This window comes from Acipenser ruthenus, chromosome 21 (assembly GCF_902713425.1).
Source record: "Acipenser ruthenus chromosome 21, fAciRut3.2 maternal haplotype, whole genome shotgun sequence".
In the NCBI taxonomy this organism is placed as follows: domain Eukaryota; kingdom Metazoa; phylum Chordata; class Actinopteri; order Acipenseriformes; family Acipenseridae; genus Acipenser; species Acipenser ruthenus.
This window is the reverse complement of record NC_081209.1, coordinates 30,424,253-30,448,401: the sequence shown is the minus strand read 5'-3', so window position 1 is coordinate 30,448,401 and position 24,149 is coordinate 30,424,253. Positions and strand designations below refer to the sequence as shown.

The 24,149-nt window shown below is 38.4% G+C and overlaps 1 protein-coding gene across 6 annotated transcripts in view; it reads right to left on the bottom strand.

The window, feature by feature from the left end:
- Positions 1-961: 961 nt before the first annotated feature.
- Positions 962-24,149, bottom strand: part of LOC117428035 (chromodomain-helicase-DNA-binding protein 2-like) — a 45,601-nt gene continuing 22,413 nt past the window's right edge. For 4 of the 6 annotated variants that reach the window (XM_058995548.1, XM_058995547.1, XM_058995546.1 and 1 more), the window contains 37 exons: positions 21,332-21,578; positions 20,547-20,633; positions 19,171-19,229; positions 18,564-18,704; positions 18,061-18,201; positions 17,727-17,863; positions 17,396-17,621; positions 17,210-17,310; positions 16,873-16,917; positions 16,418-16,593; positions 16,127-16,251; positions 15,723-15,939; positions 15,443-15,532; positions 15,151-15,341; positions 14,611-14,799; positions 14,346-14,508; positions 14,047-14,199; positions 13,171-13,242; positions 12,310-12,459; positions 11,831-11,979; positions 11,578-11,674; positions 11,187-11,279; positions 10,657-10,830; positions 10,283-10,455; positions 10,149-10,190; positions 9,839-9,978; positions 9,398-9,536; positions 8,952-9,102; positions 8,632-8,748; positions 8,299-8,421; positions 6,422-6,562; positions 5,968-6,084; positions 5,595-5,773; positions 5,334-5,433; positions 4,889-5,075; positions 4,396-4,645; positions 962-3,701 (listed from right to left, as the gene is read on the bottom strand). In XM_058995548.1, coding sequence (XP_058851531.1) covers positions 3,416-3,701; positions 4,396-4,645; positions 4,889-5,075; positions 5,334-5,433; positions 5,595-5,773; positions 5,968-6,084; positions 6,422-6,562; positions 8,299-8,421; positions 8,632-8,748; positions 8,952-9,102; positions 9,398-9,536; positions 9,839-9,978; positions 10,149-10,190; positions 10,283-10,455; positions 10,657-10,830; positions 11,187-11,279; positions 11,578-11,674; positions 11,831-11,979; positions 12,310-12,459; positions 13,171-13,242; positions 14,047-14,199; positions 14,346-14,508; positions 14,611-14,799; positions 15,151-15,341; positions 15,443-15,532; positions 15,723-15,939; positions 16,127-16,251; positions 16,418-16,593; positions 16,873-16,917; positions 17,210-17,310; positions 17,396-17,621; positions 17,727-17,863; positions 18,061-18,201; positions 18,564-18,704; positions 19,171-19,229; positions 20,547-20,633; positions 21,332-21,578 — 5,368 coding nt within the window. In that variant the 3' untranslated portion in view covers positions 962-3,415. The remainder of the gene's footprint in view (positions 3,702-4,395; positions 4,646-4,888; positions 5,076-5,333; positions 5,434-5,594; positions 5,774-5,967; positions 6,085-6,421; positions 6,563-8,298; positions 8,422-8,631; positions 8,749-8,951; positions 9,103-9,397; positions 9,537-9,838; positions 9,979-10,148; positions 10,191-10,282; positions 10,456-10,656; positions 10,831-11,186; positions 11,280-11,577; positions 11,675-11,830; positions 11,980-12,309; positions 12,460-13,170; positions 13,243-14,046; positions 14,200-14,345; positions 14,509-14,610; positions 14,800-15,150; positions 15,342-15,442; positions 15,533-15,722; positions 15,940-16,126; positions 16,252-16,417; positions 16,594-16,872; positions 16,918-17,209; positions 17,311-17,395; positions 17,622-17,726; positions 17,864-18,060; positions 18,202-18,563; positions 18,705-19,170; positions 19,230-20,546; positions 20,634-21,331; positions 21,579-24,149) is intronic. The other 2 variants (XM_058995549.1, XM_058995550.1) reach the window with 2 other exon arrangements.

Genomic DNA, 24,149 nt, shown 5'->3' with positions numbered 1-24,149 from the left:
TTGTCTCAAACATATTACAGAAAGCTGGGAGTGCTCTGGAAAATACCCAAAGAATCACCATGGAAAGAGGTTGAACTGCCTTGCAGCTGCTGCTGCTGCCGCCGCCATTATACTGTGGCTATGCTATGCACACAGCAGCATCTAGAGGCCCTATGGTGACACAGCACTGAAATGAACTCCCATTGTTTCACCCTGCGATCTACAGTATAAATGGCCCTGTTATATTTTACATGGAATTCGACAAGAAAGAGTCCATCTTCATCACTGCAATGAGGGCAGGACATCCCAAGGGTAACAGGATGCAGCATTTATTCTGCAGATTCCTAGTTCCATAAACAACACAGACAACACATCCATGAGCTGCCCTGTTTCTTCTTAGAACACAGTTGGTGTTTCTTATTGTAAGCTTGTTCCTTCATTTGGCTTCTCTCGATACCAAATACTGAATGCAGGCAGTAATCCAAGCGGTTTACTTGTGTCTCTTCCAGTAGTCTGTGAGGATTTGAAAATTAATTAATTATATAATAGGATAAAATGACAGTACCACAAAATGTATTCTCAATCTATTCTCAATTCATTTAAAATATAATTGAGAATATATATTTTAAAATACATTTAGATCAGCCTAAATAACTTCATGACCCCAAGGCTGACCATGAGTACAGCTACAGTCGAGGTCAAAATATATTCCTTTAGATCTGACAAAGCATAACATCAATGCTTCACCTGGGCATGGCGACATTCACTACCTTTCAGGTCCTGCGGCATCAAACTAAAAAACTATGGCTAGACTACATACGTTGTTTGTGTTCAAAGTATATATATATATATATATATATATATATATATATATATATATATATATATATATATATATATATATATATTTTAAATCATTCAAAATAATAAACCATTACTAAAACTCCTAATAACTATTTTTAATAAATCCCTCAGAGAACAGTTTACAATGTAAGAAAATTTAATACATACAGTACTATAAATAACATATTTACACCAAAACACATTAAAACAGTGGCTTTCTCACAAATATAAATTACTGATCTAGTTTTAAGTTCACTTGTGTTTTAAAGAAAGATTTTGGAAAAGAAAAAAGGCTCCGTTTACAGTGACTTTACCTCTTAACAACAGCTTTACATTTTCTCACTTCTGCTAAGAAGTTGTAGTATGCTTATACTGCAGTGCAATTTCTTTTTTTTGTAAAAGTTTAACCCTCAATGTGTGGGATTTGGGGAAGCTGGTGCTGCGAAGATTTAAGATGTGTTTTATATGTGTGTGTAAATATATCAAGGGGCAAATTTAACCCAGTAATGTCCCTGTTGCTCCAATGCAACTTTTTATTACTGAGAATGTAGTTTATTCAAGAATGTGAAAACACCATTTCAGACCAAACACTGGTCCCTATTCACACATATATATAATGAATTAGCTTATTTTTAAAGTCTTTACGGATTAAATAAAGTTTGGCAAGTCACAAGTCTTTTTCACCTTCTATCAAGCTTGTTCATCACAAATAGTTAATACACTTACAAAGTCAGTAGGACACAAGGCACAGCTGGAAAGGCATACTGCAACTTCAAATACAGTTAACACTTCACCTGGTCAGTTCTGTGTGTCTATGGCACTGGTATTTAGGGTAACAGCAGCTATTTTATTCACATTCAAATATAAAATTTGGTATTATGGTTGAGAGTTTAAACCACAGAATTTGGACTTACAAATGTTGCCGATACCACTATTTTGCATTGTACATAACCACGTTCCAGGGTCCTTTACAGAGCTTGTACCTGGATTTAAAAATAATAATAAAAAAAAATAATAAATACAAAAAAAATCTTTTGTTCTAATACTTCAAGGAAAGAAGAGCCGGATTAGCATAATAATTTGCTAAATGATATTGTGACAGAGCTGTTAACAGCAGCATAATCTACTTAAGAAAACCGCCTCTTATGAACACAACCATATTAATCTTACTTTAATGACATTATCTTACAATACATTCAGACAATACTACATATGAATGGATTCTTTACTTAAATACTGTTTTCTTTAGTGCAAGGCAAGCTGTAAACATACCATTCATTCAGTGACTTAGTGTACAAACCAGGGCTGAACTCATTTCAAATGAGATTATAAAAGCTCCTCTTAAAACAGCTTGTATATGAAACAATCAGGGTACACAAGAAGCTGTGTATTAAAACGGAAAATACTTTTCTGCAAAACAACAATTTGTTCTACAAATAAGTCATCTTCAGCCTGAACTATGGTTATATCATCTATGCTTATTTTCAGTTAACAGGCATGACTCCCTTTTTCTGGCTCAATTGTTTTTCCTATTTAATATAAAATGGCTCACGAATCTCGATTTAATTAATTCATGATATCAATCCTTGTGGGTGGCATTTCCTTGATTGTTAACTGACTAGAGCAATCAGCTATAGCTTAAAGTCAAGGAAAATGTTGTAAATGCATTTAAGAAACTGAGTCAGGAAGAACAAAAAAAAAAAAAAGCTTTTAACATACCTCAAAGAATCAAGAACTACAAACAGGTCAGACAGTGCAGCTGGAAACTGTAGCATCCTTCAACCTTTAGTTACTTTCCAAGCAAAACAAAATAAGGTGAAAACAGGAGCTTATAAAGAAAATAAATACCATGAACCCTTGCACTTGACCTCTATGAAAATATATATGTACGTGTTTTGTGCATATATTATTGTCCTTTGTACAATTTCTTGAAATTACACAGTAAACAAAGCCATGAACTCATTGACGTGGCCACTTACATGTGTAGGCTGGTGAAACTTTCAAAAAGGTTCTACCTGCCATACAAATGCATCCAAACCGGTCCTCGTAATTACAAATTGGAAAACTCAGCTCCATCAGAATGCCAAATATTTAATCTGTGCTAAAGAATTGGTTTTAACAGACATCACTGATGTACATTTGCAGTCCTTTTAACTTTCATACCCACGAATTTTAGGCACTTTCATATTTTGACCTAGGCTCAGTATCATTAGCAGTCCATGGGACTAACTTCTCAAACCTTGCCACCGTCTGCAAAATAAAATAAATGTACCTGCATATAGTGAAAGTAGCAACTTTTGCCTTTTCATGCAAAGGATGTTTATAGCTGTGTTTCTTCAATATAATCTGTGCCCAGCACATTAGTTTGACCTTATTCCAGAAAATGACAGGTAAAGGGGTTTTGCTTGTTGTACTTTCAACAATATTGGCCAGCAAATTAAACTGACAACCCAACAGCAACTGAAAGTCTTAGGCCATTCAATAAAATGCGAGCCATTTTGGCATCTAACTTAGCAGCATGTATCAGTTACCAGTGGCCTATTCCAGCTCCTACTCAAGTTAGTCTTGCACTGCATTTGAGATCAGGAGTGTTTTATATTCCAGAGACCTGTCTAGAGGGGGACCGGGAGTCATGAGGAGATTTTTGAGACTGAGGGGAACGGGGGTCCATCAGGACAGGAGTTGCCAGAGGAGGGGGTTTGTAGTTCCCAGGTTTCTCTGGGTGGAATGTCCGGTGATGTTCGGATGCCCCTTGGCTGTGGTTGCCCATCTGGGATCTATGGTCAGGCATCCTCCTGAAGTCCTGTGGATGACTGCCACCCTGGTGGTAGGTTTGTGATCTGAAGTCATCTACTCGTCGCCGCTTGGGATCTTGGTGCCTGAAACAAATACAAAAACAAAGACATCCTGTATTAACGTCTTGAAAGAAAGCACTGCTGTTTCACCAAATTACAATGGCCTTTACATGCATTTTAATTGATCATTTTCTCTCTCATATTTTTAATATTCAACTCCTTTAATGACCTTAAAATCAATTAGTATGGGGCTCCCGAGTGGCGCATCCAGTAAAGACACTCTGCTGGAGTGAAGGAAGCGCCCTATAGCTTGGAGATCGCTGGTTCAAATCCAAGCTATGCCACTGCTGACCGTGGATGGGAGTTCCCAGGGGGCGGCACAATTTGGCCAAGCACTGCCTGGGCGGGGTAGGGGTTAGGTTGGCTGGGGAGTCCTTGGCTCACTGCACACCAGCGACCCCTGTGTTCTGTACACAGTTCAGAACTGCATGGTCCTCCGACGCTGTAAGCTCTGGATATGGCTGCATGGCGGGCTTGCACAGTGAACAAAAGTGGACGGCTGACAGCACACGTTTGGGAGGACGCGAGTGTTCGTCTTCGTCTCGCCCGAGTTAGTTCAGAGGCTGCAGCGGTGAGCCAGGTTGAATAATAATTGGACATTCCAAATTGGGAGAAAATTGGAAAATGAATACAAATAATTGTTATAAAAATCAATTTGTACAAATCTACAGTAATGATAGGAAACAAGCAAAGTAAGAAAGTAGCACTAAAGCCCTACCTCTCGTAATAGTCCCTGCTTCTCCGGTGCTCTCGATCGTTGCTGTACTGGTCGTACTGCCGCTTGCGGGGTGAGCCGCTTGATCGATAGTTGTTGGAACTCCGATAGGGTTCACCATGAGGTCGGCGGTCATTGTAATGGTGCTCCTTATACCGATGCTGGTCATACTGGTGATGCCTGTCACCTGCCCATGGCTGATTACTGTTTCCTGGATAACTGTATTTGCGATCTCTTGGCCAGTCACCTCGATCTGTGAAACAGTGAAACAATTACTGTCTAACTTTCTAAAGTAAACTCATACTCTACACGTCGTCTCTCCAAGCTGCAAACACAGACGAGTGAAGGTTCCCAACAGTGTTATGGAATAAAAATCTTGAAAAAACTCTGGCTCCTGAGTGGTCAAGCCTTTTGAACTAACAGTCTAGTATTGTATATAATGTATTTAGCACACAATATTCCCAAGAGAGTCTAATCTATCAACTAAAACACCTACCTGCATTACTAAAATGTCTCTTGTTTGGTTGGCTGTAGTTGTCCCTGTGGTGCTGTGCGGGGTGAGAGAGAAGCAAGTGTGGTTTCTGGGGTGTCTGGGAGCCCATGGATTCTCGACTGGAACCAGAGGGCTCCGTTAGGAATGGCTTTTTACTTCCAGAGGGGTCCTCCTTCTTTTTATGTCCCTTCTGAAGAGAACAGAACACAAAAGAACAATTAAAGCTGATCTGCAGATCCAAGTGGCAGATTGTGCAAGTCCTCTGTACTTGCTCATTATTCACATTATTCAGAGTTACTATAATTGAAAGGCTATGTGCTACCAGTTGTTTATTTCTTAACACCTGTTCAGTGCAGGCAATAATCTCATAGTCCAACATGAACGAAGCATTTATATATATAAATAAATGACACACATGATTATATACATTCAAGTTTCCAATCCTTACCTCCTCTTCTTGTGATCGTTTCTTCTGTGCCATCTTATACAGCTTGTGAAGTTTCCTGGCATCAAACTCTGTAAATTTAGATACAAAAATCCAAAGGTTCCTGCAATCGAAAGTGGGCCATTAAAAAATGAAACATATATACTAGCTGTGTATAATAGTATGTCCAAATCTACAGCAACGTCTATTTTTAAATTTCCACTCTGGATACACACTAGCAGCAGCTCAGACTGCTTTTAATCATATCCCCTGTGCAAGTCTTACCTTCTCCAGGTTTTGACCTGCTCCGTGTCAGTGTAGGCTTTAAGGCACTCTGTGATACGGTCTCCAATCTTCAGCAAGCAGGTGCGAGTGTGCTGGAGCTGCTCCTGAACTGACAGACCTTCATCAGGTTTATCCAGCTGTTTCAGAGCCTTTTTCACTGGTCTCATTCTCTCCTTGCACTACAAAAAGGAGGAAAAAATATGGTTAATTTCAGCTTTGTGCCACTATAAATTTACATCTCATAACTAAGCACTTGCTGATTATGACCTGTGACGTTATCTATGGCTTTGGGTGGTCTGTTCCTGGTTTGTCCATGTAGTTATGTTACATATTAATGAAGCACATCAGAAATAAGAACCAAAGGGGTACTCACAACGCTGAATGTCTCCTGGTCGAGTTCGTCGTCTTCCTCTCCAATAGGGACCGGCTCACTCCCTGCAGTAATGTGGACAGGGCCTTGAGACTTCTTCCCTTTACCGGCAGATTTGGTCTAAAAAAAGTTTTAAATAATGTAATTATAAGTTGACCAATAATTTAATATGTACAGGGCTTGTTTGTCAGGTTCCAATGAAACAAAAATAACAGACTTGAAGGTGTCTACGGCTGGGTAGCTTTTATATACTGTTTAAACAAGCATGCTAGTCACATTCATCCCCCCCCCAACATGGAAATGGTATTTTTCAAATAGGTGTCCCCAGTTGGGGGGGGGGGGGGGGGTCATAAAACCCATGTGCTTGGAACATAGCAAGCACACCAAATCTAAATTATTTTTTACCCATGACATAATGTAATAACACATTTATTTTTAATCTATATTAAAATGATACCTTTTCTTTTTTCGGTTTTGACTTCTTTTTCTCCTTGTCCCCAGCTTTATCTTTCTTGGGTGCGCCCTGTTTCTCCTTATTTTCTTTATTATCCTTCTTTTTTTGTTTCTTCTTCGTTGGACTCTTTTCTGTGCCATCATCCTAGCCACAAAGAAAAAAAAAATGGTAGCTCACGCCACACAAATTATATATATATATATATATATATATATATATATATATATATATTTATATTTCATTGGGCGGAGCTATGCCACCTGATAGTGTTTATTGACAGAGTTAGTAAACATATACACAAGGAGAGAGGGGCTCCGCCTCTTCAAGGCCCAACATTTACTTGATCGATAGACACGATAAACAGGAGGGGGGCCACCGTCTTTGAGGTGACCCGACATACGAGAGGGGCACCGTCTCTGAGGTTACCCGACATACGAAGAGGCTCGCAAACCGGAAAGAAAACAAAGTTAGTACTTGTTAAAAAATATAATGCGTGGTGTTCAGACTCTTCGAAGCCCAACATAATAGAAGGGGGGTTCCGTCGCTGAGGAGACCCGACAAACAGGAGAGGGGCCACCGTCTTTGAGGAGACCCGACAAACACGAGGGATGCCACCGCTTGGGGACCCTCACATAGAGGCATCAGACCTGAAAGAAGAATCTCAAAAGAAAAATACATGCAGATGGAAGGGTTTGGCCAGGTGTCCTCTCTGACTCATGGAGAACCCTCCTCTATGAGGTAAATGAAGCAGAGCTTAACAAAGGGTTGGAGAAAGTGGAATCACTAACCCCCCAAAAGATAGACCCCCGGCTCCCCGCTGACGCAACGTGAAGAAGAAAAAAAAAGAGAACCGCCAATGCATAAGAAAAAAGAAAAGAGAAAACATTTAGACGAAAGAAAACAAACACTTAACGTGACAAAGGGGTTAGTAGACTGTACCCTAAAGGCTATGTGAAGACCCGTTGCACAGTGGAAAGAAAAAACCCTGTTCCATAATAGACACCCTTTTACCTAGATCCAACAGTTGAGAACTGACCAAAGAAAAAGTATCGGAAAAGGCTGCATAAATGATTTTAACTCGTTAAATATTTTGCGAATGGTGGATTTCAATGGCAGGCTGCTGGTTAGCGGTGCTAGTTGTGGGGGTGGTTAGATCCGGAATAGACTGCCTGCTGACTGTTTTAGAACGCTGAATGGCTGGGCGCGGCTGATGATGTTTTTTTTTTTTTTTTTTTTTTTTTTTCGGAGGAAAGACTGGTTCTGCTGAGACTGAACTGCAATAGAGAATGAAAAAAGACTCTCTATCACTCCCTGCCGGAATCGCATTACCGTTTTTTAAGGAGGGTTTTTATCAATTTATTCATGGGCCAGTCCTTCCAAAACAATCGATCCGGAGGGGTGTCCTGAGGCCGAAGACGCTTGGATCGGCGCATATTCGATGTTTGGGTGGCAGGAACGGTAGGCAACTTTTGAACTGGAACCTGGTCGAGAGCCTGATCGGGAGCCTGATCAGATGTAACTGAAATACCAGAAGGGGAGGAAAAATGGAGACTGGATGGACCCTGGATTGAAGCTGAAGGAGAATGATCTGTTAATGACAGAAAATCCTGGGAATCCACTGAATCCGATGACAACTGCTGTAAGTACTCCATTATTGAGGTATACAAAAGTTGATGGGTCTTGAAATCGCTTAGGTTTATACCAAAACGAAAAAACACAAGACAGCTAGGTAGAGGTGACTAATGTTTAAATAAGGTAGATTTAATTGATGACAGCAGATGATAGGTTGTTGGTGCCTAGCTCCGCCCCCTGAACCCCACCTATAGGTTAACATATAGAAAGCAACCTTAACAACATCAAAACAGCCATTCCTCCCATACCTTGACCTCCCCTTCCTCAGAAGGATTGTCAGAAAGCCGAGGAGATGAAATGTCATTTCCGTGTTCATCCTTCGGGGCCTTGTTCTCCTTCTTCACTCGTGGTTTCCTCCTCTTTACTTTGGTCTAGTATGAAAACAATGCCAATTTAATCAGAAGTGTGCAAGAGACTTCAGTAAAAATAAATAAACCACACCCTTAATCTTATACTGCCGACAACGTTCTACCAGCTGGTGTCAGCAAAAACATTAATATTACAATTGTTAGACTGCCTATACAACACATGTGCAGAATTGAACATACAGATAAAGGACTAAAGTGTTTTAATTGACTGACCTCTTCCCCTTGCGGATCCTTGTTTTCAAGTTCCTTCTTTAGCAGCTTGATGAGGTAATCAACTCTTGATTGTAACTGTTTCGCTTGAGGCTTCTTTTCAGGGTCATCTGGAAGAATCTGAAAATTAAAGAAATCTGGAATGATCATCAAGAATTAAGAAAAAGACATCTCATTCCTTTTTAGATGTATGAAAAAAGCTAATACATGCTGTTGTAATAGTATGAATAGCAACTGAATAAAACATTTGCATTGTAGCTACAATCTGCATTTTGTTTTGTTAATCAATCTTCCCCCAATCTCAAAATCTCTTTAGTACACACCTTACTGGCCAGTGTGAGATCTGGGTCAGTTTTTATTAAATCCCAGTTGCCATAACCATATTCATAGACCCCCAGCAACAATTGAGCATCATCCTCTATGCCCCACTCTACATCGAAATGGGATGCCTTCACGCGACAGGTCAATTGAAACCTAGGCAAAAAGAAAATGTAATACATTGGTCTCCCAATAAAATACCCAATCCCCTCCTTTTTGTCATTGATGCTCGTAATTCCTCTCTCTACTTCTTAAAGTGACACAGAGGCGTACAGTAAATATTATTAAGTAAGACAGGAAGTGGTTTGTAATTCCATCTCGGGATCTGATTTTATAATATACAGCATTACAATACACTACCAGACATCTATTATTCTCTATATATTAAGAATATAGGAAAACATAGTGCTATTAGGAGAGACCAAGAATTGACAGTTTCTTTTCCTCTTACTTTTTCCTTTCTTCAAGATCGACAGGTATGGCTTTATGAAATGGCCCAAACTCCTCCTCATGCTGAATAATGGATTTGGCATTGACCTGGACACCCGAAATCTTGATTGTAATACCCCTGCGTTTTCCTGGTCCTTTAACTGCAGAAATTAAAATAAAATAAAAAACTCACATTGTTAAGTTACTTTTGAAGATCAGAATTAGATTTCTACGAGAGCTATTTGTAATTTGTCTTCCTTAACATGTCAGGCGCCTGTGTCAAGTTTAAAGTTGAAGTTTGTTAGGAACTCGGTGGGGGGTAATGGGTTGAGAGAATCAACTTCTAAAGATTCCACTGCCAATTTGCCCATGACACACATGCTCATATACCTTACAATGACCATGAGAATGTAACGTGACAATTAGAGATTTTCAGATACTGTGTCTGATGTGATCTGCTTACCCTCGCTTGGGTTTTCTTTCAAGTGCTCCTCATGTTCTTGCACCGCTGCTATGCAGCTGCTGTGAATCAGCTCTCCCAAACGCTTCAGGTCCGCAACAGACTTATCCACCAGCTCAGCATCCCGGGCAATGGCTTCCAACCTGAGAACAAATCACACGCACAGTCTGAATAAATAGTTTACCTTCATAAATGCTGTTCAGCACCTCAGCAACCCACCCAGAAAAACCTCAGCAACCCACATCAGAAAAACCCTTTGGAAAGCTGCGGTAAAAATCACCTGTATACTATGTATTTTTTAAGTTGTACTCACCTATCAAGGGGGGCTCCAAACTTTTTGTAAGCCTTTATAAACCTGTTTTAAAAAAATGCATTTTTGGTCACTTGTTTGAGCCTTTTAAGAATCTTGTATTTGGATCAGAAAGACAGACAACAGGTTTCCCTCACCTGCGAATCTCTGCGTCGGTGAACCCTTCCACGTTGTTTTTCCGTGTCCGAGGTCTCCCCTTGCGCTTAGGCTTTTTGTCATCGTCGCTGTCGTCCGTTTCACTTTCTGACCCGGATGACCTCTGCCGCTTCAACTTTGAACCAACATCTGAGTCGCTGTCATTTGCCTGAGCCTGAAAACCACAATTGGATTCGTCTTGTAAAGCACATATAGTGCATTTATTGTGGGGATCCTGCTTGCATTCAGTTTTGCAGCTGGATGTCTTACAGCAAAAAGGATCAAATATCAATACATTACTCCTTATAATAAGACACGCATTCACTTTAAGTTTCCAGTGTAGAGCTGCGCACCACTCAATCACTTCCCAGGTTACCTTTTTGTTGGAGCTCCTGCTTCGCGGCAGCATGTAGACGTCCTCCATTTCCCTTTGCTTCTCCTCCTCCTCTATCTTCCTCCTCTGATCCTCTGGGATGATGTCATCCCAGTCCCTGGGGTGCCTCTCCTCCAACTCAGGCACACTTTCTTCCATTGTTGAAAAGTTAGCTACCTGAAGAGAGATGCCCAAAAGATCTCTTGGTCATCAGATCAGCAATACATGTTAATGATGAGCAATAGGGAGCAATAGGGAGGCCGTTCCCAGAGCAGGTGATTAATACTGTATCCTGGGCTATACCACACACTGATTTATTCAATTCGTAAATTACACTTACAATACAATAAAAAGGAGTACATCGGTCGTTCTATGAAGCCGTCAGCAGTCACAGTAAGCAGCATTTACGTCACAAAAGCCTCATACTATAGAATTTCTTACTACCCAATCCACAGGAATCTACCCTGCTTTTCAGTTTCATGGTTCGTCCCCATGATTCAAGACAGCTGGAGAACAAAAATTTGCTTTAATACCTTGAATTGAGACAGCAGTTCATCAGTGGCGCTCACTGACGATTCAGTTTCTCTGGTTTCAGCCAGGCGTAAAATTTCATCAATGTCCAATTCCTAAAAGTAAAACAGATTTTAGAATTTATATTGGTAAGATTGGCAATACACATTTAAAAGAATAATGTTGCTTAATGAAGGTTGCTTAATGTTTAAATAATGTAAATAAATAAGGTAAATACATCTATTCTTAATCAGCACACAAGTCAAAATACTTTCAGATTAAAACATAAAATATTTACCATATGCCGAAAATAGAATAAAATCTTAAGATCTTTAATGCTTTAATCTTATTCCTTTTGCTGGAGCATAACGTAAATGAGATTGTATAGTATATAAGCATGACTTGTGTTAGTACCTGAGGTTCAGACTCTTCTCCTTCAGCTTCCTTGAAAAGGTCCTCTGCTCCAAACTTTAAGATTGCAGTCAGCTCCTCCTTGTTGAATGGATTTGAACTGTACAAATTAAACATGTCAGGCTTTTAATTTTTAGAGGGCACGTCTGTTCATGCGTGAAATAAAAATAATAAATGTTTCTTCTAGCCCAATTTACATATAAAAACAAAACATTTAAATTCCCATTAAAAAAGTTAAATTGCAGCAATCCCTTACTTTGAGGTTCCTGAGCTGTTGTCCAATACTGTGCGTCCAGTAGTGTCCATTCTCTGGATCACAAGATGGTCCAAAACCATCTTTTTCTTGGCTCGTTCAATAATTTCTTCCTCTACTGTCCCCTTTGTTACCAGACGATAAATGTTTACCTTTGCAAATGACAAAGTTTTGATCAATAAATAAAGCTGCAAATAAATCCCAGACAACGGTTCCATACTAGATGCTGCATCTCAGCGAATATATCCTATCAAAATGTCAAAAAAACATTAGGCATGTTCACCATTACTTGAGTTATCTGCTTACTAAATTGAGTGAAATGTGTTATCTGCTTATTAAATTGAGTGTAATGTGCTTATAGGCTGCCTACCCTAGGCTAAAATACATAATTACTGTGTGCAGTTCAAAAATCATATTACAAGGGGGCAGGGGCAGGGGCAAGGGCAGAATATTAAACAAACGAAAAAAAGAATTTGCCACACCTGCTTCTTCTGGCCAATCCTGTGTGCCCTGGCCTGTGCCTGCAAGTCGTTCTGGGGGTTCCAGTCAGAGTCGAAGATAACCACCGTGTCAGCCGAGGCGAGATTAATGCCCAAGCCGCCCGCTCGCGTGGACAGCAGGAAACAGAAGTCCTGCATGCAATGTAGAAGAGCTCCAGTTTATACAAGGGTTACAACTCCTTTATTAAATCGCCTTAAAATACAAATATATTTCCCTAAACTGCAGTTTCGATCACTGTCCTCTACATGGAACTCCATCTCTAGTCCCAACTAAATTGTCCGCTTCTAATTCAAACAGATCACTCCTGAACACAAGTCTGGGGGGCTTTGCAGCAAAAACACTGATTTTGCTACATTGATTTAAATTGACATAAAATAACACCACTGTATATTTGTACAAAAACATATATTTTCCTTTTGACTAGGGTAAAGAGTACAGTATATTAATTATTAAAAGACACTGTAAAAAATTAAGCACAATGATTTAGTATTCTAGTGCCATCTATATATTATACTGGGCAGGCAATCAAGTAAGTTACTTCGTCCTCTATGTTCAAGGCTCAAACAGAAAGATTTACTGACACACATTCTCTCCAGTGTTCATAACTTTGTTTGAACATTTTAACATTAACTATGAATATCTTATTTTTTCTAAAGGATCATATTTTTAACACATTAAAATACAGGACTATATGAAAAAAAAAAAAAAGTAGTACAAGATCTAGTGCTAAAATTAATTCTGATAGATTAAATTGATTTATGTAAATTCAAAATCACGAGAACTAAAAATAGCATTTCATTTTACATCAAAGCCTTAAAAAATAAATGGTCTTCCATAGATACCTCAGAACCTTCAGCATTAAAGTGATCGAGTGCTTGTTTTCTTATTTCTCCTTTTATTGAGCCATCCAAGCGCTGAAACAAAAAGAGCTTAGGATTTACACCTGTATATGCTCTCTCTTGCTATATGCAAAAAGTGCTCTTCGTTATACTTCATTATCATTCCAGTTGTGTTCAGCCAAAGTAGACTACACCTAAACAGCATTATGATTCCAGAACTAAAAACTGAACCACAACCAATTAAGACATAACACTCTCTCCTGTATTCTCCTTCCAGTTCCCATTAAAAATAACTGCAGATTAAAAATAACTTCTGCCACGATCACTGTGACCAGCAAGCACGGCTATGCAGAACCCCCCTCTCCGACATGTGATAGCTTTAATAACCGAGCCAACATCTGAAGGTCAGCTTGTTTCGTGGCTTAAATAAAACTATACCATTACTGTTACATACTGGTATATCTGGGTGTTTCTTTACGGTTATTTAGCAGTTTAACACTTATAACATCAGTAAAACTGATTAAAAAACTGGGGCTGGTGTTTAAAATGATTGTAATACAGAATGCTCTTTAGATTTTGTTATCTTGCCAGTGACGAGACACAACTCCAAAGGCCTTAGTGGTGAGCAATTATCAGGCATGGTTTCAAGTTGTTGGAGATATTTAGTCACATACAAGCTAATTACAATTTCACAAAGCCAAATTTTATTGACATATTTGTTGAAGAACTTAGGAGGGCCTCACTACAGCACATGGGGAAATTAAAATGTTCAATTTGATAAACTTTCTTTGCATAAAAACATTTCCATATAAAGCACATATCTGGGAGTGCCGGTTGAACAACATACATCAGGTCTCTACAAGAACATGCTCTCAGTACCTGGAAAGGATAGTGCTTGATGACCAAGTACTCTGCAATAATGTCCAGCATCCGCACCATCTGAGAGAAGATTAGAACCCGGTTCCCCCGCTCCCGCAACCGTGTCAAGAGCTTGTCAAGGAGGACCAGCTTGCCACTGCTTCGGATCAAGTTCTGAACGGGAGAACAAGCGAGTCTTCGTTAAACAGAGAACAAAAACACCCTTGGATCGTCAAAAGCAATTCAAAATTAAAGATTAAAAGCACAAGGTATGACTTGACCTCAGAAAATAAAGAAAAGGGAGGAAAAAAGTCTCACACCTGTAAATGCTCTGACTGGCTTTGGGTCTCATTCTCCTCCTGTTGTTTGATCAGGTAACCATGGTTACAGCATTTCTTTAACTCCATGACAATATTTAGGAACCCTGAGGTGCTTCCTCTTGTCCCCTTGGAAAGAGCCCTGTAATTCCTTGTCAAAATCCACCTATTAAAAATAAACCGATCTGTATATCAAAAGTGCCCTCACATACAAATAATAATAATAATAATAATAATAATAATACTGTAAATGGTTTAAGAGGCTTACTTGTAATACTGCTTCTGTTGGGCTGACATCTCCACCCTGAGAATCTGTTCCACTTTGGCAGGCAGGGACTTCTCCACATCTTTCTTAACTCTGCGCAGGAGGAATGGTTCCAGCACTTTGTGGAGGCTCTGGTACCCATTGTCTCTGCCTTTCCCATGCTCCTCTTCGAAATCCTCCCAGAACTCAAATCTAAGGCGAAAAAAAATTACATTAAATATGCATATATTGCATTATTAGATTTTTTCTAAAAACTATCACACTAGGAATGTCTTATTAGGGTTTTTTTTATTTGTTTGTTTTGTTTTTTTAATTAAGGCACATAAAGGGACAGTTCTAAAACGTACCTTTTTACCATTGGGTGTCACTGTTGTTCTGTGTATTTTAACTGTTTATTTCATGGCAATAGGAAAGTTCCCCTATATTATTATTTTTGTGTGCACTAGAATGTGAGTTTTATAGTGCGCTTTTCTTTCCAAATACAGACATATTAAGTTAAAACACTCCCATAATGTCTACAGACAGAATGAATGGGACCCTCACTTCTCTGGCATGAGAAAGTGCAGCAGTGACCACAGTTCCTTGAGCGAGTTCTGCAGGGGTGTCCCTGTGATGAGCAGACGGTGGTTTGACCTGAAATCGATCAGGGTCTTGTACAGCAACGAGTCATCATTCTTCAATCTATGAGCTTCGTCCACTGCAAGGAAGGCCCAGTTTATACTTCCCAGCACTGCCTGGTGAAATGAGGGGCAAAGTTTATTAATAACCCTCACCGAACCTAACTAGACCAACAAGTTTGCTTTTGTTTTACTTTATGATGAATACCTTCACATACCTTGTCTTTTAATAGGATTTCATATGTGGTTAAAAGTGCGTTGAACTTAATTCTTTTCGTCTGAGAATGTACCCATTCATAGTCACGAATCTGAAAAATAACAATAATATATATTGTTAAACAAACATCTGCTTAATACGGTCCACTAAAAGCAAGATATCAAAAACACATGTTAGTATCTTCCATGTTTCTTAGAAGCACAAGAGCTTTGTTTATCCATACTGTGACTGTCCCGTTTAGGTACTATTAACAGACTATAAAGCCAGTGATGCTCTCTTACTGTATTTCTGCTCATTACATCCCCGAGGTACACCACCACGTTCATATCAGGTGCCCACGTTTCAAACTCCCTCTGCCAGGAAGTGAGGGTTGAGAGAGGCACCACTATCAGGAAGGGTCCATACAGCTGGTGCTGATGGAACAGGTAGGATGCAAAGGAGATGGTCTGGATAGTCTTCCCCAAGCCCATTTCATCAGCCAAGATCACACTATTACACCTAGAATCAAAACAAAAAAGATGATTATGTGTGCATGATCAGCAATGAATGAGTCTTTTAGAAACTTAGTGATAGTGACTTTCAATGTATTGCAGCAACGTTGTCGGAAGTAACAAATTGGATCCAGTTGGAAACTATCGATTAAGCTGCTTTTCATTTGGGTCTTGGTCCTATCTAAGTTTCTTACCTGCACCAGGAATGCGCTAGCCAGTTAAGTCCATCTAACTGGTAATCTCTGAGCTCCAGATTTTCTCCCCCTATATATGCTGGCTGCTTCTTCAATGTCACAAACCTTGGCCTCTGTTTTAGTACCTGGCAAAATGAACAAGCTAATTACTCAATACTCAAGTCCCAAGAAACCCTGCTTAATAAAAGCTGGAATACTACATTGCAAACTTTTAGAACTTAAAATTAGGTAGAAAGGTTTGACTAAAAGCTAACAAAATAACATCTGTACTTCCCTGGACTATTCACTCACTTTGCAGTCTTTGAAAGGGATGTTTTTTGAGTTGTTTCTGTTATGGAAGCTGTCTATACAGTGCTGAAATTTCTTTCCAATCAGAGCTCCATCTTCCCAGCTACACTCAGCATAAGGAAGCCCCATCCATTTGCACAGGTATTCTGGCTCATTGGAGGAAGTCTTGTGACTGTGAGCTGGGTGCAAATAACCAAGCAATTTTCAGAAAACAGTGCACATGTTTGTGTACATTTTGGCAAAAATTCTGAACACAATCAAAGGAGTGAGATTTTATATCGAAGAGTTAGTAGTAATTAATAACAGTGATATCTACACAGTAGAATCTTTACAAAAAACATTATCAAATTCCACTTTAAATGGAAAATCTGAAAACTAGAAAACGAGAGAGCTAGAAAGTGCGTAAAATGTCAGTAGAGATAAAAGTAATACGAGTAGCTTAGAACAGGATCACTTACAGGGAAAGTCAGAGTGGCCTTGGGATGACTTTCCTGTCTTCACAGCTGCATGAGAGAGAAGGCAAAAAATATGATCTGCACTCAAAAGTAATTATACTACAGATGTGCCTTTAAAAATTCTCAGCACAGACCCCTTCTCCTTCTCTCTGCAAATAGTATATTAAGACGGTACTAGAGACAGTCAAATACATTAATGCTGTGTGCATTGTTGGTTGCATTGTGGATAAGTGGATGACTTATAAACTGACATACATCTTAGATTGCAATTATAAGAAATGTCAAGAACAAACTAAAAGTGTGTCATCTGCTGCTTATTTGTTCCTTGTGTTTCCCTTACCTATTACTCTTTCAACAATCTGATACTGCTTATTCAGGTCAGTGGTTAGCTCTTGCTGGCAGTTATAATACTCTACATCTTCAGGTGATGCTTTGGACATCCTGTAGACAAAACACAATATTAGTGAGGAAACTGAAAGATCAGTGGGACTGCACAGTGAAACTGTGTACGAATACATTATCTTACCAGTATTTTATTTCGTCATTCTTCTTCTTAAAATTCTCCTGCTTCTTTAGCCCCTTCACTTTCTGCTGTGTCAATGATTCTATGCTCTCCCAGGTGCAGTGGATATAGGACCAGCCTTTCCATTTTATAAGGTACTGAACTTCCCCCTCATCCTTCTCTGGGTCAAAGTCTGCACAGGGGTCTCCGTTGGCTTCTACAGCATACACAGTGCTTGAAGCACCAGTGGCTGTAAACATATATCAGGTACCAGAATATTAATATTGTTAACCAACATATACTAGGTGATTTCTTTAAGAATTTATTTTTTAAAGTGGAGGGAGGAGCCTGTTACCTCCTTTTTTTCCAATCCTGACATCCATCACTTTTTCAATGGTCTCACTGTCATCCTGCTGCTCTTCGGCTCCTTCCCCTGCCATTTCGATGAGGTCGTCTGAGTCCGTCTCAAAGTCATCCTCGTCCTCCTTGTAACTGCAAGGTAAACACAGCTTGCACTTTCCTAACACAAGTAATGGACACTGCATTTCCAACCCTAGTATACTCATCAATACTATTACATGCCCACTGGCTCTTAAAACCAGTATATACTAGATTCTGACTAGCACTCAACTAGTCAACTGGGCAATCAACAGAAATGTGTTGCTAGGAGGGTGCCTTTATCAGCTCACCTGACATTTTTGGCAACCTGACGCCGTGTTTGTCTCTTGGGGGTATCGTCGTCATCGTCATCGTCATCTTCGTCTGAAGAGTCTTGTTTTTTCCGTTTCCGCTGAGGTTTTTGTTTTTTGACAGTGGCTTTGGTCTGTGTTCTAGAAATATATATACAAACTCATATATTTATTTTTTACATAGCATTGTCCTGTTTACTAATTGGTATTAATCTGTCAATTTGATTTTTAAGTTTCTTAAAAGTTTTACAACAGACAGGTCTTTCCTTGATAATCTGAACATACATATTGTTTATATAAAAAAAAAAAAAAAAGTGTTGCCTGCAGCCAAAAAACCTTGAATTCTGTTAGATGTTAGATGCTAAGCAATGATACAAATGTACAGAACACCAAGTGCTGCACTAGTGGGAGTGGTAAGGGAAACTCTGTAGGTCTGAACACAATCAACGACCCATTACGGTGTTGGAAAGCATTTGCGTTCTTTGCCTACACTACACCCTTACCTTCTGGCTGTGGGTCGTCGTGATCGAACTTTCTTTTCTTCCTGCTCACTCTCTGCACTGCTGGCATCCTCCTCATCCTCATCATCATCATCATCATTGTCGTCGTCTTCATCATTAGAGCCATCATCTTTCCAGATATTTCTATTAACACAGAAATATCTCATTCTTAAACCCTTTAAAAGAGCTGGCAACTCTAATGCCCACCGTTTCTGTGGCATCAATACTCATAATGCGCACATGGTAAATGTTTCCTGGTCTTTACACCAAGTACCCATTGATGGCAACACCAAATGAGGGAGGGTATTACGTTTAACGTTTTATGGAGGTTTGAACCCTCTCAAACTTCATGTGTCTCTATAACAATATACAGTAAGCTACACTGGAAAAGCAATATGAATACAATGGCAAACTGAAAAACATATATTAGACATTAGCCACCAACAGCAGGTGCCTAGTGCAACTAGATTATACAAGTTTATCACAGGAAGTAAGTTGTCTTAGGTTATTAAATAAACTGTACAGGTTGAAAATGCGTGCCTAATTTAGATGGGGCCAGCCACTCAAAACGGTATATGTGAAAGTATCAAAGTATTCAATCAATACTTACTCTTTCTTCTTTGGTCTTAGTCCTCTTTTTGGACTTTCACTTTCAGAGTCACTGCTGCCCTGCAGGTTTAAAAAAATAAAATAAAAAATACAGGTGCTTAAAAATCAAGAAAACATATGTTTTGGAAGACATAACTTTAATGACAGGGCTGTCCAACAGATGTCTCATTGAGCTGTTCTGAAATATGCCATTTGGAGATTGCAATGGTTTTGAAAAGACTACAAGGGCAATCTTCAGTCTTAAGAAGCATAAACAATCAAAATGCAGCAAATCTGATGCTTATACGTGCAATGTTTATTAAGCTGAAAACTACTGAAGAAGTATCTGAATGTAGCTGCTTTTTCTCTTGTTTTCTGGGGTATGGCTTTATAAGAACTCGCAGGTAATCAGAATGGCACAGCCAAAAAGAGGGGATAGCTCTGCTTTATGAACATGCGTTTAGTCAAAGAAATACAGGAAAATCATAAATATAGTGAAATGCTGTTGCTGCATACAAGTTTGTGTTCTCTAAATTAATTACAAAATGCAACAACAAAGTTTGACAGTCCAGTTTGTAAGACTTCCTAAAGTTGGTATTTTTCACATCATCAGGCACACAATGCAACACATTCTTGCAAAAATGAACTCATTTTATTTCACATGTTACGAACACTGACCTATACCACTTTCAGTTCAAAAACTCTTTTTTTAGCCATTGTAGGCACTCTGAGAACCCTATGCCTGTCACTTATAAACAGATGTAAAACTGGATGAGAAGAGATCCCTGTTAGAAATAAGAGGTTGCAAGTCTGTTGAGCTTCCCTGGGAATGTGTGAAATATTGGACTCAAAAGGATTAGTTCACTATTAGTTCATGCAGTATTTGGAAATATTCACATGTATCTGTATAACCAAACAAAACAAAAATTGACATTTGATACAATTTGTTTTGGAATTTCAAGGTAGAACTGTATTACTGATGTGTGTGTTATGATTATAAGGGTGCAAAGTAGGAATCAATTATGTATTTTATTTAATTATAAAGCTTTTACTATTAATACTCTAGGAACTACATCAAATAAAATGTCACGTTTCATTTAACTTGTAAAATATAAAGAAAAAAATTGTACATTTTATGTGATGTACTCTACACTGTTTGTAATTTGAGTTACTAAATTATATAAAAAATAAAAAAATAAATAATTTTTAGGTGCTGGTTTTATGTGGTCTACTTGTACGCAAGCTGTATATAATAGTCTAGCGACTTCTAACCATATTCAGAAGTAAGACCTGAGTGTTAAGGCTCACGTAAATGTGCCACGTTAATTGAAAAGGACCCTTAGTGGACACTAACACTTAGGTGCCGTTTCTGAATGGCCATTATTCTTCGCAGCTTACCTGAGCTCCAAAATTAAGACGAGCAGGCTCTTGTCTGCTCCGGTTCGACCGCCTGACCCCATAAACATCAGGATGCTCTTCCCACATCTGCAAATATAAACAGACCATAAGATGGCCTGCTGCCCTCCCACCAATTTATTCTCTAATTTTAAAACACCAATTACTTTTACCAAAAAAAAAGTTATTTATATAAAAGTAACAAAATTAACAACCCTAATTATTGTTCTCTTATATTTTAGTTTTCTAGTGTAAATGGGAGAGGGGGATAGTAATAAGTTCTACATTGAACTCACAAAAGTGTGTGCAATAAGGTTATGATGTCATTCTGCTAAATAGTTCAGTATAGAAATGCACAATGGCAGGTCATGGTTTTATTAAACTTACCTTGTTTTGACTTCATAAAGCTTTATAAATCAATTTTTTAAAAATTAAAAAAACAGACACGTGTAAATATCTTCCAGTTGCTTTATCAATGAAAAACAAAAAATTGTTATGATTTTAAAAAGAAAACAGTGTGCTGTGCTTGCTCTCCGGCCTAGGAGTGGTACAGCACTTGCGGTTCAGGAGAGTGAATATTGCAGATGTGAACAAAATAAATATAAGGGAATAATGTACTTATTTGGGGCAAGACAGAATCTTTTTTTTTTTTTTTTTTAGGGTTTTTTTTTTTTAAATCAGCAGTACCCCTTCTAATTAGATTCCCCGAGCGCATGCTGTTTAAGCTAGTATGCCTGCAATAGCATATAACTGCGCAGTCGGATGCAGAGTAAATAGAAACCAAGTACCTTCTTAACATCTGCTAATCTATCCTTCCTGCTGACTGGTTTATCTTTGACCTCTGAGGAATTTTGCTGGGATTTTGATCCCACTGATTCGGACTCTGAATCAGACTGGCTTTCAGATTCGGAGCTGCTGTTGAATTCACTGGCATGATCGTTGCCTTTCTCTCTTCCATGCCCACTTCCTTGCTGACTCTCAGACTGGCTCCCCGACTCAGAGCCAGAGTGGTTCGACTCTTCAGAAGCAGAATTGCTAGAAGCAAAAACAAACCCAGGCTTATGGAACAGCAATGCAACACACCAAGTAAAATCAAGTTTTTATTTGTGTTTTGGGGTTATGGCATTGAAACACAGACAGCTACTAACACTGCAACCCCCTCCCAACCATTTACATAAAAAAACACTACCATAATTTTTTTTTTCCCAGTGTTTTATGTTTATTGTAATATTCAGGTTTTTATTTTGAATTACTCATAAAGGCTTCTTGTATTATAAACAAAAAATAACTGACTTAATCTAAGGAATGTGTATTTGAAATTATATTAACAAATAATAACCACAACCACCTTCCCCACAATCATATTTAGGGTAGGATCCTGTGGTGTATGTTAACTGTAGTAAATAAACTAACATACTGCATGCTACCATAACTATGATTGTATACTGATAATAGAAAACTAGAATAACTAGATCGCATTATTTTCACCAATTTTATTTTATAGCAAGTATAGCATTGTTTGGTTAACCAGATTACATTTTTAAATACCTACTACAAATGTCAGTTTTTATTTTTTTACCATTAAAAGATGTTTCATCATCGCCCCAGGGAGAAAAACAACTCTTCGTAATAATGACTCACCTTTTAAAATAAATAAATAAATAAATAAATAAAAATTCATGAATGCATGACAACTCCTTTATCCAAAGTTTTACATTTCAAAAGGACTAAGCATATATTTTAAAACATCTGCATTTACCAGGCCAGGTCGTACTGGTAGGCAGGTTTTCTACATCACCAATCTCTTCAGTGCACACTGCTCCAGCTTTCCTGTGTTAAGTCATTTCTCTCTGCTGCATGCAGGGGGCAGTGGCACAGCAATACATGACTGAACCTGAATTTTTCTAATGCTCGAGAATCTGCCCAGTTTATAAACGCCATTTTAAGAAAATTCCACTCCACCATCTTACAGGTACAGTTTTAGCCAAAGACATGTTATCCCAAAATGGCCAATCTCTGGATCAACCAATAAAGAAGCCATTCTAATACCTACCAATTCAAAGTATAGTCTACAACTGTCATCATGTGCATCTTGATTAAAATGACTAATTCATTTCAGTAAATCTTATCTAAAATGGTAAAGGAAACCCACCTACTAAACTGATGGATGACTGGTTTATTTAAAGTTTATTCAACAGCAAACAAATGTAGGAAACTTTAATCGGACAATCCATTTGAAATGTGCGTTAACATCTGAAACTTGCCTGTTCCGTCATAGGCTTTCTCAAAGCATCATTCTGATCAAACTGATCACAAATTCGAGATGATTATATATAACAATATTAGGGCCACTGACTTTACCAGAAATCTACCATGCATGTATACATACATTAAATAATTAACATATGCATTCATTTTATATATCAATTTGCAACTGAAACATGATTTAGAACATTTTATTTTGTTTCACAGTCAAATAACACTTAAATACATTATACATATAGATTTTGTAGTCCATGTATGCTTAAATTTAACATCCCATTTGACTCAGGAATTATTTCTCTGAATTAGTAAAACGGTGTCATGCGTTTTATTTTGGCATCAGAACAGTCATGTATTTAATCACACTGTGACATGAAGGATACAGTCTTTAAAATATGAAAACTTCTGACTTTTGAGTAAATGTGCTTTACTTAATTCAAATATGTTCCTATCCTTCAGTACTATATGTCAACTTGTAATACCCTTTAAGACTTCTCTGTATAAACAATGGTCTCCCTACCGTATGCCCAAGCCTTTAAATGGTCAATACTTAAGAGCAGCTGAAAAAAAGAGGCACAAATAACTTCTGCAGTGCCTTAAACATATTACTAAAAATGATAAAAATGATATAGCATTTTAATGAGGTAGATGTAAAAGTGTTCACATACAATCAAACATACACTTCATTTTCCATTGAAAATGTATTTTTATATATATATAAATATATTATGTAGCAATCGTGGGGGGAGGGAGATCGGGGATGGGTAATGTAAGTGGCGTGAGTGTGCACACATGGTGCATGATGTGTGTGTGTGTAGGGGTTTGGGTTGCAGGAGTGGCTTGAGAGACGTGGGGAGCGGGGGTCTGACGTAAGGGGTGGGGACTGAGGGGATATAAGGGGGTGTGTGGAAATGACCGGGAGAGTGAGAGACCAGAGTGATTAGAGAGAGGGTGCAGGGATCGAGACATAGAGAGATATATAAAAAGTTACGTTTCCAACTTGATTTGTTTAAAAAAAAGAAAAAAAATATATATATATATATATATACACACATATACATACACACACACACACACTTATTATGCTTGGAATCTTTCTGAAAATGTAACTAAAGTATGCAGCAGTATGTTTGTCTGTGTTGAAAAGGACCAAAGTGTACTTGTTTTGGTAATACATACCAGAATACATAAATGAGGTCCAAAGGAACATTTATTTAAAGCATTTAAAACATTCCTGAATAGTTTGAAAACCAATCGGCGTTCCCATCCTTAACTCTGCACCGATGGCAGTTGTCCATGACAACCTGAAAGTGAACCTTGCTACAAGACTTCTGTCGTATAATT